Here is a 17,035-nt window from a genome sequence, read left to right on the forward strand (position 1 = left end):
GATCGATCTAAAGAAACTACTGTGAATGTACAGAGAACTTTTTGACTAACTCAAAGAAATGACTCAGTCCATGAACAAACCTTTAATAAGCACCTACTATTTGTCAGTCATTGTGGTAAATGATGGGGACACAAAGAAAAGCAAAAGTCCCTGCCCTTGAGGAAATCCATATCTAATAGGGGAAGCAACACGCAAACAACCATGAAACAAAAAGTGCTAGACAGGATAAATAGGAAATAATCAATAGAGAGAGAATTATGGAATTAAAGTTTTCAAAAGATTTCCTCTAGAAAGTAGAAATTTAATTAAGACTTTAAGGAAATCAGGGACTCCAGGAGGTGGAGATGGGGAGAGAGAGAATTCTAAGCGTGGGGCACAGCCAGAGAAAATGCCGAGAGTCGATGTCAACCTTGAAGAGGATCTTGAGCTGGGTCTGCCCCATTTTTGTTGTTCATTCATTTCAGTCATGTCTGATTCTTCATGATACAACTTGGGGTTTTCTTGGCAAAGACACTAGAAAGGTTTGCCATTTCCTTCTCTAGCTCATTTTACAAATAAGGAAACTGAGGCAAACAGGGTTAAGTGATTTGCCTAAAGTCACATTGCTAGCAAATGTCTAAGGTCAGATTTGAACTCAGGAAGTTGAGTCTTCTCAACTCCAGGCCCAGCACTCTGTCCGTTGTGCTGATCTACCCTTAGCTCTATTTTGTTCAAAATATTTTTTATCAATTTTATCAAAAAGAATTATCAATAGATGGCATGCTTATCAACTATGCCTATAACATGAAAGCTAGGATTATTGAATGGCTAAAGAACCAAATATCTCAAAAGGCTAAAATGGTGACTTGAATTAAAGTACAATTTAATACAGATGAATGTAATATTGTGAATTAATTATACATGTACAGAATGAGGGCACATGGAGATGACAATACTTCATGTGAAAAAAGTGTTGCCTTGGCATGAGTTTTTAGTGGCTCGTAAATTCCACAAGAATCAGTAGTAGGACACAGAAGCCACAAAAGCTAATAAGATTATGTGATACATTAAAAGATTCTTAATTTAAAGTTATCCAAAAGTAACATGGATGGGCTTCCTTCTTCAGAAGGTAGTGAATGGGTTTCGCATGACTGCTTCATTGAAGGTAGACACTTCAGAAAAGGGTTACATGACAACTTATCAACAATGCTTTTAAGAAAATTTCTGTTTATGTTTGTACTAACTTCCGAGGTCTCTTATAATGATGCCATACTGTGATTCAATTTACCTTCTTCATTTTGGAGATAGAAGAGCAAATTGAGGTCTTTAAAAAATTCATTGGTCTTAATGGCAAAAATGGTACCCCTCATTACTGAAAACAAGTCACTCTGTACTGTTGTTCATAATAGCATGTGCTATCACAAATTAGAAAATATCTCCAATTTTTCTAGAGGTCCTGAAAAATAGAAGGTCAGCTACAGTCTCTGATTTATGAAGATATGGGGTGATTAATTGGGAGGAGGTTGATTTGGGGCATGTTGGAGAAGTAGAGAAGAGTTCTCTGAGTGGTCATTGAATCCCTAAGGAAGGAAAATAATCATAAAAAAGAAGGCATGTCTATATGTGGACCAGTTGTGGCATCTGAAACATTTTCTCCACAAACTGAGTCCCCCATGCTGTTTTATCCCTGTAAGAGCTATATGTAACAGTGGATGGAGTGCTGGGCTTGAAGTCAGGATGACCTAAGTTCAAACCCTGTCTCAGACCCTTATTAGCTGTGTGACCCTGTGTACCATCTTAGCCTCAGTTGTCTTATCTGTAAAATGAGAATCGCAATAGCAACTATCTCACAGGTTGTTATGAGATAATATATGTAAAGTGCTTTGCAAAAATTAAAACTCCATATAAATGATCTATTCCATTATCTTCTCGCTGTTGTAGTCAGCCATTTTACATCCAGATTTTCCCTCAGAAGAACAGGAAGACTATTAGAGATTCTCCTTGGAAAGAATCCACCAGCCCTGTGCTATATTAAGCTGAAAACTGAGAGACATTTTAGAAAACAATAGATATTCTCTGGGACCTGGGCATTTGGAATGCTCATGGCTATCTCAGGTCTCCAGGAGTGGACACAGCAACCCCAGGGTCAACCTCAGCAAGGCAAAGGGGTGAAGTAGAAAGTACTAGAATTTCCATGTATCAGCAGCCCTGGTTTCAATCCCACCTCCGACACTTATTGTATGTAAGACCAGGGAAAATCCATTTAAACTCTCTGATTTTCAATTTTCTTAATAGTAATATAAAGGAAATACATACATACAATATATTTTTATATATACACACATATCTATATATATACACATATATACATATACACACATACATACGCTTACATATATGTGTGTATATGTGCATAAATGTATACATGTGTATATATGTATATATGTGTGTATACACACACACACACACATACTGTGCATTGAGAAGGAAGAACAGAACTATAAAGATATTATGAACCCATCCCCTACTCCTTGTTAAGGGGGGGTCAAGGTGACCAGTAAATTCTAGACACTCAGGATTTCATTTGACAATCATCAACCAATCAATAAACATTTATTAAGCACTTCTGTGCTAGGCATTCTACTAAGCTCTTATGATACAAAGAAAAAGCAAAGACAAAATGGTCCCTATATCAAGGAGCTCACATGTGATTGGAGATTTTATATCCTTATGATATACATAAGAAAATCGTTCAGTAGGTAGTGGAAATTTGGCCAGGTAGGGGAAGAAAGCCCTTCCAAACAAACATCTTACTAGATTCAGGTCCCTCCAGATCCATTTAGAACACAATTCAAGTCCTGCTCCTTCAGTCTCTGAAAGACTGACTTTGAAACCATATGCAAGCATCTGGCTATATGCTGAAGCATCCAGAAAGGAAGAGGGCTATAGAAACTTTGCTTTGCTTAAGGATCCAGATCCAACTTTGATCAGCGCTTGAGGAAAGAGAGAATCAAGACATGTTCCAGGGGAAAAAAAGAAAGAAAAAGGATAAAGGGAGAAATGGGAATGAAAAGCCTGAGCAAATTATAAGAAGACACACATGATGGTAACTGTGGCTGTTTAAGAAAGAACTATGAGAGAGAAAGAGAGACAAAGAGAAGACAGAGAAAGGGAGGAGAGGGAGTGAGAGAGAGAAGAAGAGAGGGGAGGGAAGGGGGGAGAGAGAGAACAGACCTAATGGGAGGATAATCACATTTACAGGTAGAACAGGAATGACAAGGGCTGAGCATAGAAAATTCAGTCTGGGCCTGGAGGGTGGGAGAGTGTCCTGAGATAATGGAGCAGCCAGCTGCCTATCGAGATCCTGTCTGAAAGACTTGGAGAAGGGTGAAAAAAGGGCAATGCTAGATACGGAAGACAGGACAAGAGAGAGGGGTAGGGGAGCTCAGATGATGGACTATATTGCTTAAGCAGGTGTGTAAGTAGTGATGTATTGATGTTCCATGGGAACTCTGGCTAGAGATACCAACTTTTGACTAAGGAACTTGGTCTTTCATTACAAGGCCTTTGCCTCAACCTTCTGGTTATTGCTAGGGTATTGGTTTGGAGCTAGAGCTAAGTCCTCTTCATGGATATCCAAATAGCTGAGGATCCCCCCTTTTCAGCTTTAGGTACCTGGGATGAATAAGGATGGACCTCAAATGCTCGTGCAGACATTAAAAGAGACCTTTGCCATACTCAAGAAAACAGAAATGGGCACACCATCACTACCGGGGGTGAGTTTGCTCTTCTGCCCGAGGCCTAGTCATGAAAACCAGTGATGCTATATGCCAAGCAAGACAAAAATCCAATTCCCTTCCTATTGCTGATCCATTCTGGGCAAGGCATAGAAAGGAGTAGGAGCTGGGTGAGAGAATCTGTGGTCCCCAGGCTTGGATGAAAAGGAAAGCAGTTGGTTTGTTCGAAGTGAAGGTCGAATGTGTGAAGATCACTAATATATTGTTCTCGGTGGAAGTGGGAGGAGGTGAAGAGAACAATAGAACAGTGAGAGCCCAGAATAGGGAGGTTATATTGAATCAGAATGGAGAAAATGTCACAGTTCCTCCTCACTGGAGTTCTCCTCCAGCTAGTTTGCTGCCTCTTAGAGTGAAATAACTGCTTTCCGAATGGCACAGGAGCAATCATCATTGTCGTCATGATCCATTTTGGAGCACTTTCAAGTTTAAAAAGTATTCTAGAAATAGTATCTCATTTGATGCTCACAAAAACCATGGGAGGCCAGCACTATCGCTATCTACCTTTTACACAGGTGGACTAAGGCAGGTAGAGATAAAGTGACTTGTCCAGGTTCACACATCTAGTAAGTATCTGAAGCAAGATTCAAACTCAAGTACTCAAAACTCAAGACCCACCATGCCATACACTGTACCACTTAGATTTTGTCGATATTCAACAGGAACCTTCCTGCTCACACCTTCCAGAATTGAACCTTCCTCACCCTCCAGTGGACTGGTCATTTTTCAGATTTCTTTCCTTCTGATTTCATCTTTCATTTTGGCCCATGAGTGTCCTAAATTACCTATTTGAAAATTTCACTAACAGTAAACTTATTTGGTTTCTCTCTTTGTTAGTTTTGGAATATAAAAAAAAAATCAGACCATTATTTATCCAAATTTATATTGTATATACATTCCTGCATAATAAACATGCTGTTTCCCCCAACAGAATATAACTTGAGGGCTGGGATTTGCTTCCTTTCTTTGTCTTTCTAATGCCAGCACTTAGCAAATTTCTTAGTATATAGTAAATACTTAATAAATGCTTGTTTATTGGTTGATTGATTGACCTGCATGGACTCTTGATTTTACACACATCTGAGGCCCATGGGTACATTTTTTTATTTGACAGCAACTGCAATGAAAAATTATAGCCTGATAATGTCCCAATGTCCCAAATGGACTAAAGACATGTGGTGTATCTCTTCTCCTTTACTCCTGCCTTCATTTCTTGTTACTATGTCATTTCAGTCATGTCTGATTCTTTGTGACCCCATTTGGGGACTTTTTGGCAAAGATATTGGAGAGGTTTGCCATTTCCTCCTCAGCTCATTTTATAGATAAGGAAACTAAAGCTAACAGCGTTAAATGACTTTCCCAGAGTCACACAGCAAGTAATTGTCTGAGGCTGGATTTGAACTCCTGAAGATGAGTCTTCCTGATTTCAAGCCCAGTGCTCTATCCACCGCACCACCTAGCAGCCTTTCCTCCATACCCTGATGTTTTCATGTAATTCAATACCTCTTTTTTCCTACCTTATTCATCCCCCTTTCTTTTCTTTGGGAGATTTAAATTTCTCATGGTCATTTCATCTCAGAACTGTCCAATATTAATGACAGGCAGTGCTTAAGGTTAAATGCAATCAGTGTAAGCTAGCAAAACATAATTGCTACACTACATTGGACCAATGGCTCATGTAGCCTAAGATCCTTTCCAACTGTAGGATCATGGGGGTCCATTCCAAAGAGCATTCTTAATCTTTTTGATGGCAACCAAGGATAGGAAAATATCTCTAAACATACCGATTTCTTCTAGTTACAATAATAATGCTGAATTTTCAAGAAAAATAGCCAAATATTCTCTGTTCAAAGATTTTAATAACAGCTTTGTATGCGGTTGCAATAATCTTGAAGAAGTCTAAATGACCAACAACATGGCGATAACTAAAAAAATAGTGGTACATTCATTAAAGCCAAAAAGTATGAGGAATAACAAAGAAATCTGGAAAGAACTTTATGAAATAATACAAAGAAAAATAGTACATACAACAACTATGACAACATAAGAGAGAAAGTAAATAAGAATGTATGGACAAAGAATCTGGGTGTAGACTTAAAGGAAAGAATTGAAAAGCTGTTGTGCTACTTTTTGCACCAAAAATGGTTCTTGTGGACCAGCTGACTGACTATACAACAAAAGTGGACCTAAAGGAAGGTCTCTGGGGTCCCTTCCCATCTCTGCTTCTCTAAACCTGGGAAGATCTTTGAAGAGGGTGAGGGGATGGACAAAGAACTATTGCTGTGTACCCATTGTGCTTCCTAGACCCCTCCTTTCTGAACTTCACAAGGTGGAACCCATTTAAAACTCTTTGCACTGCTATGACTCTCAATCAACTTTCTTACCCACCCTGAACTCTCTGAAATTTATGACTGCTTTGATCCAGACTCAGTAACTCAGATTTTCCAAAGCAGACTTTCATTTAACTGTGGTTAACTTTTGCTGACCTAAGAAGTCAGTGTGAGGCAGCAGAAATGGGGCTGGATGTGTCATCATACAACCTGGGTTTGAATCGGGTAGTTAGATGGCACAAAGGAGAGAGCCCTGGACTTGGAGTCAGGAAGACCCAACTGGAAATACTGCCTCGGATACTCGTTAGCTCTGCACGTCACTAACTCTCCTTTAACAATAGCATCCTCATCTGTAAAATGGGGATAATTATAGCACCTACCTCATAGACTTGTTTTGATGATCAAATGAAGCGCTTTGCAAACCTTAAAGCTACATGACACAGTGGATAGAGTGCTGGGTCAGATACTTACTGTGTGAGCCTGAGCAAGTCATTTAACCTTTGTCTGCTCCAGTTTCCTCATCTGTAAGATGGGGACAATAATAGCACCTACCTCATAGGATTGTGGAGAGGATGGAATGAGAAAATGTTTATAAAGCCCTCAGAACAGTGTCCGGTGCATAACGAGGTGTTTATATATTAAATCCTAGTTCTTATGGTCATTGCTGAGTCTCAGGTCTGCCATTTGCTAGCTATGTGACCATGAGCAGACCACTTACGTTTTCTGGACCTCCACTTTTTTATCTATTAAATGGGTGGGTGGGTGTTGCACTAACCTACTTGTAAGGTCTCTTGCCGCCCTCAATCGCTGACCTTCTCTTTTGAGATGCTAGGAGCTAGTATCATTTGGAAGAACATTTTATTTCTTTGACATTTACAAGTTCATTGCAGAAGAAATGCAAACATGTGGCTCTTAACCTCCCCCCTCCTGCCACCGACTCACTAAATAAGATGTTTGGGAAAAAACAGACCTAACATTGATTTCCCATAATGCCCCAATATAGATCATCAGCTGGCAATCAGTCAGCCCATTTTCAATTCAGTTGACAGACTTCACGTTCAGACAAATTTCGATTAATTTCTTGAGATCCATTTAAAGAAACAGGGCATAAGACCCCTGAATTAAATGAAGATGCATTGCTCCCTCCCCTTTTTGTTCATCTTGTCATGTTATGAGGAAAAACTGAAGTCAGGTTCGTCTGGCACATTTATTATGATTATTTTTTCAGAGACTCATGAAGCTTATCTCTCCTGCTTCCATTATCGTCATGGGATTTACTTTTTTTTCCTTCTCCTAGCAGACTTTCCATTAGTTTATTAGTGTCCTAAATGAGACCTCAAAGGCAGTGATGATCAGAGAATCATGGAAATTAGAGATGGAAATGACAGATTAGGTCTTCTTGTCTGTTTCCTGGGGCTAATGTTCCTGTCAGGTTGTAACTCAGTGCTTTACCCTGGCTCATTTGAGAAGACACCAACTCTAGGTCCTCTACCCTATCCCTTGAGGCACTGGGCTCAATCTTAACACTGTCCACACATCAGCAAGGGAAAATACAGATGGTCTAACAATTAGCAAGCCAAGTCAGGCTCATCCTAACATGCTCTTTCTTTGAAGACAAGGTAAATGGTGAGTGCTATGAAAAGAGGACTAAATTTGCAGACAGATAACTTGGGTTCAAATGCTGTCTCTACTGTTCGCTTTCTGTGTGAATTTGTAAGGTCTTAACCTCTCTGGGCCTTGGTATACTCATTCCAATGTTTTCCCTCTTTTAATTATTTCCTATTTATCCTCTAGGCACCTTGTTTTATATATATGGAGGTTTTTTGCATGTTGTCTCACCAATTAGACTGTAAGTTCCTTGAGGGCAGTAATTATCTCTTGATGTATCTATAGATATAGATAAAGATACAGATACAGATATAGATACACACATATACAAATATACATATATACATACGTATATGTGTTATATACATGTATGTATGTATATGTGCACATATATGTGTATATATGTATGTGTGTATATATACATACATATATACACATATTTGTGTATATATATACACACAATATCTCGCAAATATAGAATGAGAGTTGGAACAGATAATACTTAAAGCTCAGATCCTTCCCCCTCTAAATTGATGGTTCTCTGATTATAGCCTTGTTACCATGGCTAAATAATTTCACCTCTCTGATTCTCAGTTTTACCTACCTGTAAGTAGGGATAACAATTATTTGTATTAGCTATCTTACTAGAGTTGTTGCAAGGATTAACTGAGAAAATTATTTAAAGCATTTCACAAACAATGGAGTATTCTCTAAATACTGGATATTTCTAATATCTTGTAACTTCAGTCAATATGGTGAGTCAGCCTAGATGATTCCGGTCAAAGAAAAAAAAAGTTCTGCTATTTTTCTCTCTTCTGTTTTTCTAAGCAACACAGTTCTGGGCCCAAATGACATAGAAAATTGTTTCAGCACTCGTTATTTTGTTTCTTTATTCGTGGCCGCCATAAAGCTGAAAAACTCAGAAAGGAGATAATCCACTCAATGGTGCAGATTCAAATTCTGGACCAGATGGAACCAAGAAAAAAAGAAACTTTAAACAGGCTTAGTTAGTCTTTGTTCAGTGGAGAGCAAACAAGTCTCTAGTAGAGAATGGCCACCACCCAACTTGGTGTCTTTCCACCCCTGCCCCTCACCCAACCTTGAAATAACAAGGTTATTGAGGTAGTATTTACAAACTTCAAGTCTTTCCTAGGGGCTGAGAGAGAGTGCTAAAGCTCTATCCTGGGAGTCAGGAAGACTTCAGACACTGATTAGCTGGGTGACCCTCAGCAAGTCACTAAACCTCTCTGCCTGTTTCCTCATCTGTGAAATGAGGATAATAATAGCTAAGTCACAAAGATGTTCTGAGGATCAAATGAGATAATGGACATAAAAAGCTTTATTCTAGCTTGTAAAGCACTACATAAATGTGTGTGATTTGTCTGAATTATTCAAGTGGGCTCACAGATAAAAGTAGAAATGCAGTTAAGTTGAAAAGGGGCAGCCTAGCAGAGTGGAAAGAATGCTGGATGTGGGGTCACTTAATCACCCCACATATGCCAGGCACTCTGCTAAGATGTGGGATACAAAAAGAGGAAAAACATAGGCCCTGCTTTCAAAGAGCTTATAGTCTACTGGGGGAGATGACATACAAACATATACATATACACACATATATAGTGTATACACACATATATACACACATGTATATGTATGTATATGTGTATATATACACAGTGTATGTGTAAGCATGCACGTATACATGCACACGTTTATGTGTATATGTGCACGCACATATGAGTAAACACATAATGCATATAAACATGTGTGCACACATACGCATACATGCATGTGTGTACATGCAGTGTGTAGGCATGTGTAGATGCATACACATATGTTTGTATGTATATGTGTGCATGCAGTACAATAAACACATATATACACATACACATAAATATGCATGTGCATGTGCATGTACATATACATATACATATACATATACATATACATATACATATACATATACATATACACACAAACATATATACACTCACAGACAGGGACCTATATAGGATAAATAGGAAATAATTAAATGAGAGAAAACAATTTGAAAGGGTTAGTGAAGGCTTCCCATAGAAGGAAGTATTTTAATTGGACCTTGAAAAGGTTACTTAATTTCTCTAATTTCCTACTATATGAAAGGGAATCAGTCACAGCCATCTGACAGGGTAATTCTACAGCTCAAATGAGATAATTTAGGAAAAGCTTTGTAAACTGTAGAGTGCTATATAAATGTCAGCCATTGGCATTACTGAATTTGAACAAGGCTTTACCTTAGCTTCATAGACAAGGCTCATGACACTTCCAGGTTAGAAAACATTCTGACCTGTGTCCCAGTTTTCTGTTTCCTAACTTTAGACCATCCTACTCTTAGTTCTCAACATTACCCTCTCTGGAATGTTCGCCCTCTTCAAATAGCTGCATCCATCTGGCATGTCCCAACTTAGTCATCAGTTGGCCAACTTCTGACAGTGAAGTTCTTTTTCTTCCTTCATCATAAATCAATCCCTTGAGATCTTCAATCACTTTTATTGCTGTTCTCCAAACTCTTACCCATTTGTCTACATATTTATTGCTTTGAGGGGCCCTGAACTCTATTCAATATTCTAGGTTTGGTCTCACTGGAGTCTGATAGAGGGGGCCAATCTTCGACCTCAGGGCTGTGATTCCCCAGTCTTTACTGTGGGAAATTACATCGGTTTCTTTTACCATCTTGTCAGGCAGCAAGCCCATAACTAATTTGCAGCCCAATCAATCACCTCGAGATGCCTTTGGGTTTGATTTCTTTCTAGGTGTCTCTGTTCCATCGATTGTTATGATTATTTAGCATTTATTGATTCACCCAACAATACACCAGGCACTGTAGAAAACACAGACATCAAGATGGGAAAGTGGGCCATAGTGAAAGCAAAATTGAAAAATGTCTTTTAAAAGGAATAGAGACAGTAATGTAATTTCATCCCAAGCTTGTCTGAAGGGGAGAAACAGGACATACAGTGAAGTTGAAATCAGGGATTGCTCTCCCTCTCTCTATCACATACACACAAATGCATACACACACATACACATTCACACACAGAGACACACACATATTCATTCACACACACATGCATACATGCACACACATTCACACATACCCCAAATAACAATACCTCCCAACTCAACAGACATTACTTACTTCCCATGTCTTTTCAAACCACCCTTTGCTGACAGCCCTAGTAAAAACAAATTGCTACTCCTGTCATTTGCCAGGTGTCAATCACACCCTTGGAGAGGCAAGCTGGAATCTGCTCAGCCTCGTGTGCCTCCAACAAAATCACGGGCTAAAGTATGTCTGTGGAATCCTCAGAGTTGGTGATAGTGTGGAAGAGAGGAAGAAGGACAGCTTGGTTTTCAGATCCCAGCTGGAGTCTGCATGGCTGCGAGTCAGAGACATCATCTCTTGACTTGTAAATGGAGAAAAGTTGATATGAACGTCACCAAGACAGGATAAATATGGAAATGCACAGTGTCATTTTTTCTCATTTTACTGAGTTGCTGCTCAGAATATAACCAAGCTTTGGCTCGGTTCCTAGCTGTGCAGTTGTCTCATGTCATAGCACATCTGAGGGTGTGGGGGATGTCTTGGGATTTGGCCGGCTTGAGGTTACTTCACTTACCCCTGGTTTGTGCCCCATTCGTTCCGAATACAGAGATGCTTATGTACTGGATCTTTCATGTATCCTTCATAGCAAAGGCATTCCCCTTAGAAGCAGAGTAGGGAGGAGGAAAGAGAAACATGAATGAGTTCATTAACACTCTGGACTGACTTGTGCAAATTAATACAAAATGGCCAGACTCAAGTCTGCCCCTAACAACAATGTGAATGAACCAGTGAATCCCATCACAACACCCCACCTCCCAGGAGACAGAAAAGCCACATTGTGAAAGGAAAGGAAAGCCACATTGACTAAAATGTACTTGCCCATCCTTCCTACTTTCAAGCAAAAGATAATAATCACCAGCCTGCACCATAAATGCTTGATTGAAAGGCAACTATCCATCCTTCTTTTCTTCTTCTTCCAAGAAATCCAATCTTAACTATAAAATGAGGTTTGGTAATTCTTTTTCACCTGGAAAGTTAGGTGGATCATCAATAGAGCTGACTGTTCTCCTTCTCCAATCTAAGCTTCAATATTATTACTTTATTTTCAGGACGCTCACGTACAAAATAAAACCTGACTCTTTGAACTCAGTGCAAATATGAGGCACTTTATAACTGTCAGCGTGGTAATGTCAGACTACTGATTTCCAGGAAAGCCCTTGCTCCCTTATGGTCAGTTTCCAATGTACCCATCACCACTGCCACTGGGACCAGGCCCACCCAAGTCCAATTCTTTAACCCTTTCATTTGTTGGTTAGGAAAACTAGAAGAGAAAGAAGGTACAAGGGGAGAGGGAATCAAGGACTTTCTATTTATAAACATGCTTGTTCATCCAAAGGCATCATGCACCAGTGTTACTTTTTGGAAATACCCCCCCCAAAAAAAAAGAAAAGAGAGAGAATTTTACTAGATAGTAAGCTTCAAGAAATACAGAACCTGTCTCTAAATTGTATCTTTTGTAGTGCTCCTAATATAGTTAGTTATACAAAGTAAGCGTTTAATAGATGTTTTGTTAAATTAATACAGAATTAGAAAGATATAGACAAATATCAGTATACCTTGATGAGACAAGCTACCACATAATCCATGAAGTGCTCAACTTTTCAAATATAGAAATCAAGACAAAAAGAAGTAAGGTGGTCCCACAACATGGACAGACAAGGACCTCATTCTTAGGGTTTCAGTCTGGCTCATCCCTTTACTAAAGAAGTGGCTGATAGGTTCTTATAGAACAAGGCTGGGAATTCATTAAAAATCCCCCATCATACAGCCTCTGATCTGTGTGCTAAAGAAAGGATGCTCCTAGCTTATGAAGGACCAACACAGAATGTCAAGTTTGGTTTTTTAGAGTGTGCTACAAGTTTTGGAAGACACCTTAAAGGCATATAACATGTAGGACCAGAAAAGGTGGAGGTACATCCCAAATGCTTCATGGATATCTATGAAATATTAAAAAAGGAAAAAAATGCAAGACAGGGGAAGGTCTCCAGCACATTGCTTGGGTAATCCTTCAGTGAAAGAGTAATGGAAAGAAAAGGGCAAGAAACAACATCTGAACAAATGGAGATATGGTCCACATGGCTCACATCAGGCATCTTTTGAAGCATTGGAGTAATTGGCCAATGATTATTTTGTCATAGGCTAGTCCTGAATAAATTTGTAAGTTCCAGATTTAAGTGGCAAGGAGTGAAAACTACAAAACGTGAATTTATAATTCCAGGATAAAGAGGTAGAACATACCCCTATAAGACTTAGGGAATCATATATTTTTGTTTTATGTTTCATTCTATAATTCAAACTCAAAAATAAACCTGGCTAAATAGGTGAATAATACTAAGATGATATCATTGTCACCAACTAATTCATTTGTTCAGGAAAAGTAAAAGGAGAAAGAAAGCCAGGAAATGTACTTTCTAAGAAGAGCGAAGAAAAAGATGGGAGTTAGGATACTGGCTAGAGGGAGCTTTTTATTCTCTGAACTTTTACACACTTTCAGTTTCCCAGGAGGCCTGGGTCCTGTTATGGTTTTGCTCTGAATTCACTTACTTTTACTAAAAAGAAAAGGAAAAAAAAAGATTTAGGCATCTAAGTCAATTGTGACTTGTTGCAAGGTGTCTCATCTTGGAAGACTGTACTTCACAGAACGTAAGGGTTGGAAAGGACCTTGGCGGCCATCTAATCTTACCCATACACAAAAACGAAACTCTCTTGTAACATATTTGACAAGTGGGCATGTTTCTTTTAGAGCGATATCCTTATGATTCTATATGGAACTATTGGTTGCATTTCTCTGTAACATCAAGAAACGGTAGATGAATTGTAGATGTCACCCATCTCTACTGAACCACCCAAGGTTGATGGATGTCTGATCACATAAAGATCTCTAAGCATCTTAAGGAATGTTGAAGTGCATTGACAATGCTTTGGAGGCAGTATGCCATAAAGGAAAGAACATTGTAGCAGAATCAGAGAGCCTGCATCATAATCTCAGTTTTGTCATCTACTAGTTTAGCCATTCAAAATTTTTAGTGTTTTTTCATTTTTAAAATTGGGATATTACTATAACTAGCGTATTGTTGTGAGTATCAGACACAATAGTGATTGTGAAAGTGCTCATAAATGATTCTGTAAACTGCATTTGACAAGTGGTCATCACAACAAAAACTGAAATAAAGACAATGCCTACTGAGAGAGTGACCTAAGGCACTGAGAGGTTAAGTGACTTGTCCAATTAGTATATGTCAGAGGCAAGATTTGAATTCAGATCTTTCCCATTCAATGATTGGCTCTCTATCTGTCATACTATACAACACTACCTTTCACATTTGCCAATCTATATTGTTGGAAAGAATTTCCAAGCATAGAGTTATTCCTTCGGACTGAGATCTGCAGCAACAAGCAAAGACAACCATATAAGAACTCAGGTAGTGCCTGACATTATTATTGTTGTTGTTAATTACTATTGTTGTTTATATATTTTATTTTTGTTAATATATTATAATTATTTTTGTTCATATATTATGATTGTTAATGCTCCCCATCCCCTATCCCTCCTCTTTCTTAGTGGGGGTGGGGAGAGGAATCATCCATAGGGGTAGAATATCACTTATTTCTTTTCTTTCTCTTTTTCTTAAAAAAGTCTTTATTATAGGGAAGAGCTCTCTTGAAGAAGGGAGAATAGAGGGGGAAATCAAGACAGTGTAAGAATAAAAGCTATTAATGAAAACCTATTAAGATAATAGAGGATGGTATATTCATGTACACTAATTTTTTTTAAATAAGGCTTTAATCATTGTGAACTAGTGGAAAGACCTGGAATTGGCAGTCAGGAGGCCCAAGTTCAAATATTTACTCCAACACTAGCTTTATTATCATGGCCACAGTCAATTTACCTATCTGAGCCTCAGTTTTCCTATCTGTTAAAACTGAGACAATAATCTCAACCGGCCAGGTTGAATGTTTGTACATCCTGAAAAGTCCCTTTATCAGTATTTTACAAGAGCTTTCACATACATCATCTCCATATCAGGTGACTCGAATCTGCACTTCAGGGACAGGCTGCAAAGACAAGAAGATGCAACTTCTCTCTCCAAATGGGTATTTCAAAGGCCAAGAAACACAGAAGTATTTTAAAACTATATCAGGGTGAACGTTCACAAGAACAAAAATAGTGAGAAAAGCTGACCTTGACAGAGCACTTAAGGTTTGCAGAAAGTCATTTACATTTCTTGTCTTGCTGGAGCCTCAGGACAAGCCCTTGGATAGAAGTTCCACAGATGAAATTGTCCCCATTGTACAGAAGAGTATCACACAGGTCGTAAATATTTAAAGTGCTATTTGAAACCAAGTCTTCTGGATTCCACGAGTGGTAACCTATTTGGGAGGAGTTTAGCTCAACCTCTCAGGTGGGCCCCATCTCCATTCACAACTCAACACTGATGGAAGAGGTTTGTGGGCTTGCTGGTGTTATCTACCACCACCACTCAAAACCAGTTTACCCAACTCCTACTTTTAAAGAAGTTAAGAGGGAAGGTTGCCATGGCAACCAACTGCTAAATCTTGACTTTGAGAGGGGCTTCGCGCATGCACAGGCTTTGATTTTTAGCTGTGAATTTTAAAGGCCCCACAAGGGTGTTGGATGCCCTCCGAAGCTCGAAGTGTTACAGTCTCTGCATCTGCTGCGACAGATGGTGGTGAGCACACGAAGCGCTGACTCTGTGGTGATGTACACAGGAATCCAACGGAGAAACGTGTCACTGCTACAGAGAAGTATCAAACCTAGGTAGAGTCTGAACTGTGAGAGGCACTCGGAGGCAGTGGTATTGCCAGAGAGTTAGGAGTCCATCAAGAGATGTACCGGGCAGGAACATGGGACATTGATGCCTGACATCCTTAGGATCCTCATGACAAGTATCTCTGAGTACTTAGCAACTGCACAATATTCTTAACATTTTTTTACCACCCCATGGATGTAGAGGCAAAGAAACAAGCTAAATCTTGGCCTCTACATACTAAGTTGTCTGAACTCTGCATTGGATCAAATTCTGTTTGAACTAACCTTCTTCCTCGTTAAGCAAACCCAGAACAAGGCAAATAGAGCCCTGATTGGTGACTACACTTTCAGGGTTAACATGGCATAACAGATAGTGGACTGGACATGGAAATAAGGGAGACCTGTGCTCCAATCCTATCTTAGATCCTATCAGCTGTGATTCTGTGCAAATCGCTTAATCACTCTGTGCCTCAGATTCCTCCATAGTTATATCAGGAGTTTGAACACAATGAACTCTTACATCCCCTCCAGCTATAAATCTTTGATCCAAGCCAAGAATCCCGTGTCTTAAGGTCTTTTAGTTGCCCTTTTAAAATCTGTGATGAAGCACCTCCCCTAGAGAAGGAGCTGTCAAAAGATTGAAAGTAATTAGCCTATCTAGATCTGAGTGATGGATCTAAGAAGCACAAGCTTGAGTTGGCCAGGAAAATGATATTCCTCCCCAAAAGGCTGCTCTTCTTGGACTGAGATTGGGTTGTTTTGGCCAGGCATTGTAAAGGATCCATGCATAAGTAGAGGTGCTAAGGCCTCCCAGATGATCACATGGCAGAGAAGGAGCTTACAAATTGAGTAGACTGAGAAAAATGGCTATGGTATTATCTCTACAGATGAAGTTTCTACCTACTTTAAAAATCAAAATGGAAACTAAGGAAAAGGGGACTCTGGAAGAGAAATAATATAATCCTAGATGGATGTTCTTAAATTAGTCTGGACTTCAAACACTAAGTCTCTGTCACTGTTCAGCCAAGTTTTATTAGAAATGGGATCTAGGGTTATAAATCTGGGAAGGATTTAGATCTGCAACTGGGGAGAATGCTTTTGCAAAGGGATGGAAATATGCTCTGAGCGACCCTAGTCCATTTGAATGAGAAACAATGCATTTGCCTTCAAAGCCATCCACCAACATGGAACATTATCTGCATTGGATCATAACACCTAGTATCGTCCATGAGGCCCACTCAAGGGGAGTCACATGCAAACCATTCATGGGTTTAGCATCTATTTCACCCTTTTCTCTCCTCCTTCTGAAAGTATGGGGTCATGAAGGTTTGAGATAGTACAACATGTCAGCCTGAGAGAAACAGACAGATACAAAGACAAACCATGGGCAGACAAGATTCTGAATCAA

At 39.2% G+C, this 17,035-nt stretch overlaps 1 protein-coding gene across 1 annotated transcript in view; it reads right to left on the reverse strand.

Moving 5' to 3' along the window:
- Window positions 1–17,035, reverse strand: part of ASTN1 (astrotactin 1) — a 280,910-nt gene that overhangs the window by 199,837 nt on the left and 64,038 nt on the right. The window contains exon 7 of the mRNA XM_036755883.1: window positions 11,371–11,455. Coding sequence (XP_036611778.1) covers window positions 11,371–11,455 — 85 coding nt within the window. The remainder of the gene's footprint in view (window positions 1–11,370; window positions 11,456–17,035) is intronic.

This window comes from Trichosurus vulpecula, chromosome 4 (assembly GCF_011100635.1).
Source record: "Trichosurus vulpecula isolate mTriVul1 chromosome 4, mTriVul1.pri, whole genome shotgun sequence".
In the NCBI taxonomy this organism is placed as follows: domain Eukaryota; kingdom Metazoa; phylum Chordata; class Mammalia; order Diprotodontia; family Phalangeridae; genus Trichosurus; species Trichosurus vulpecula.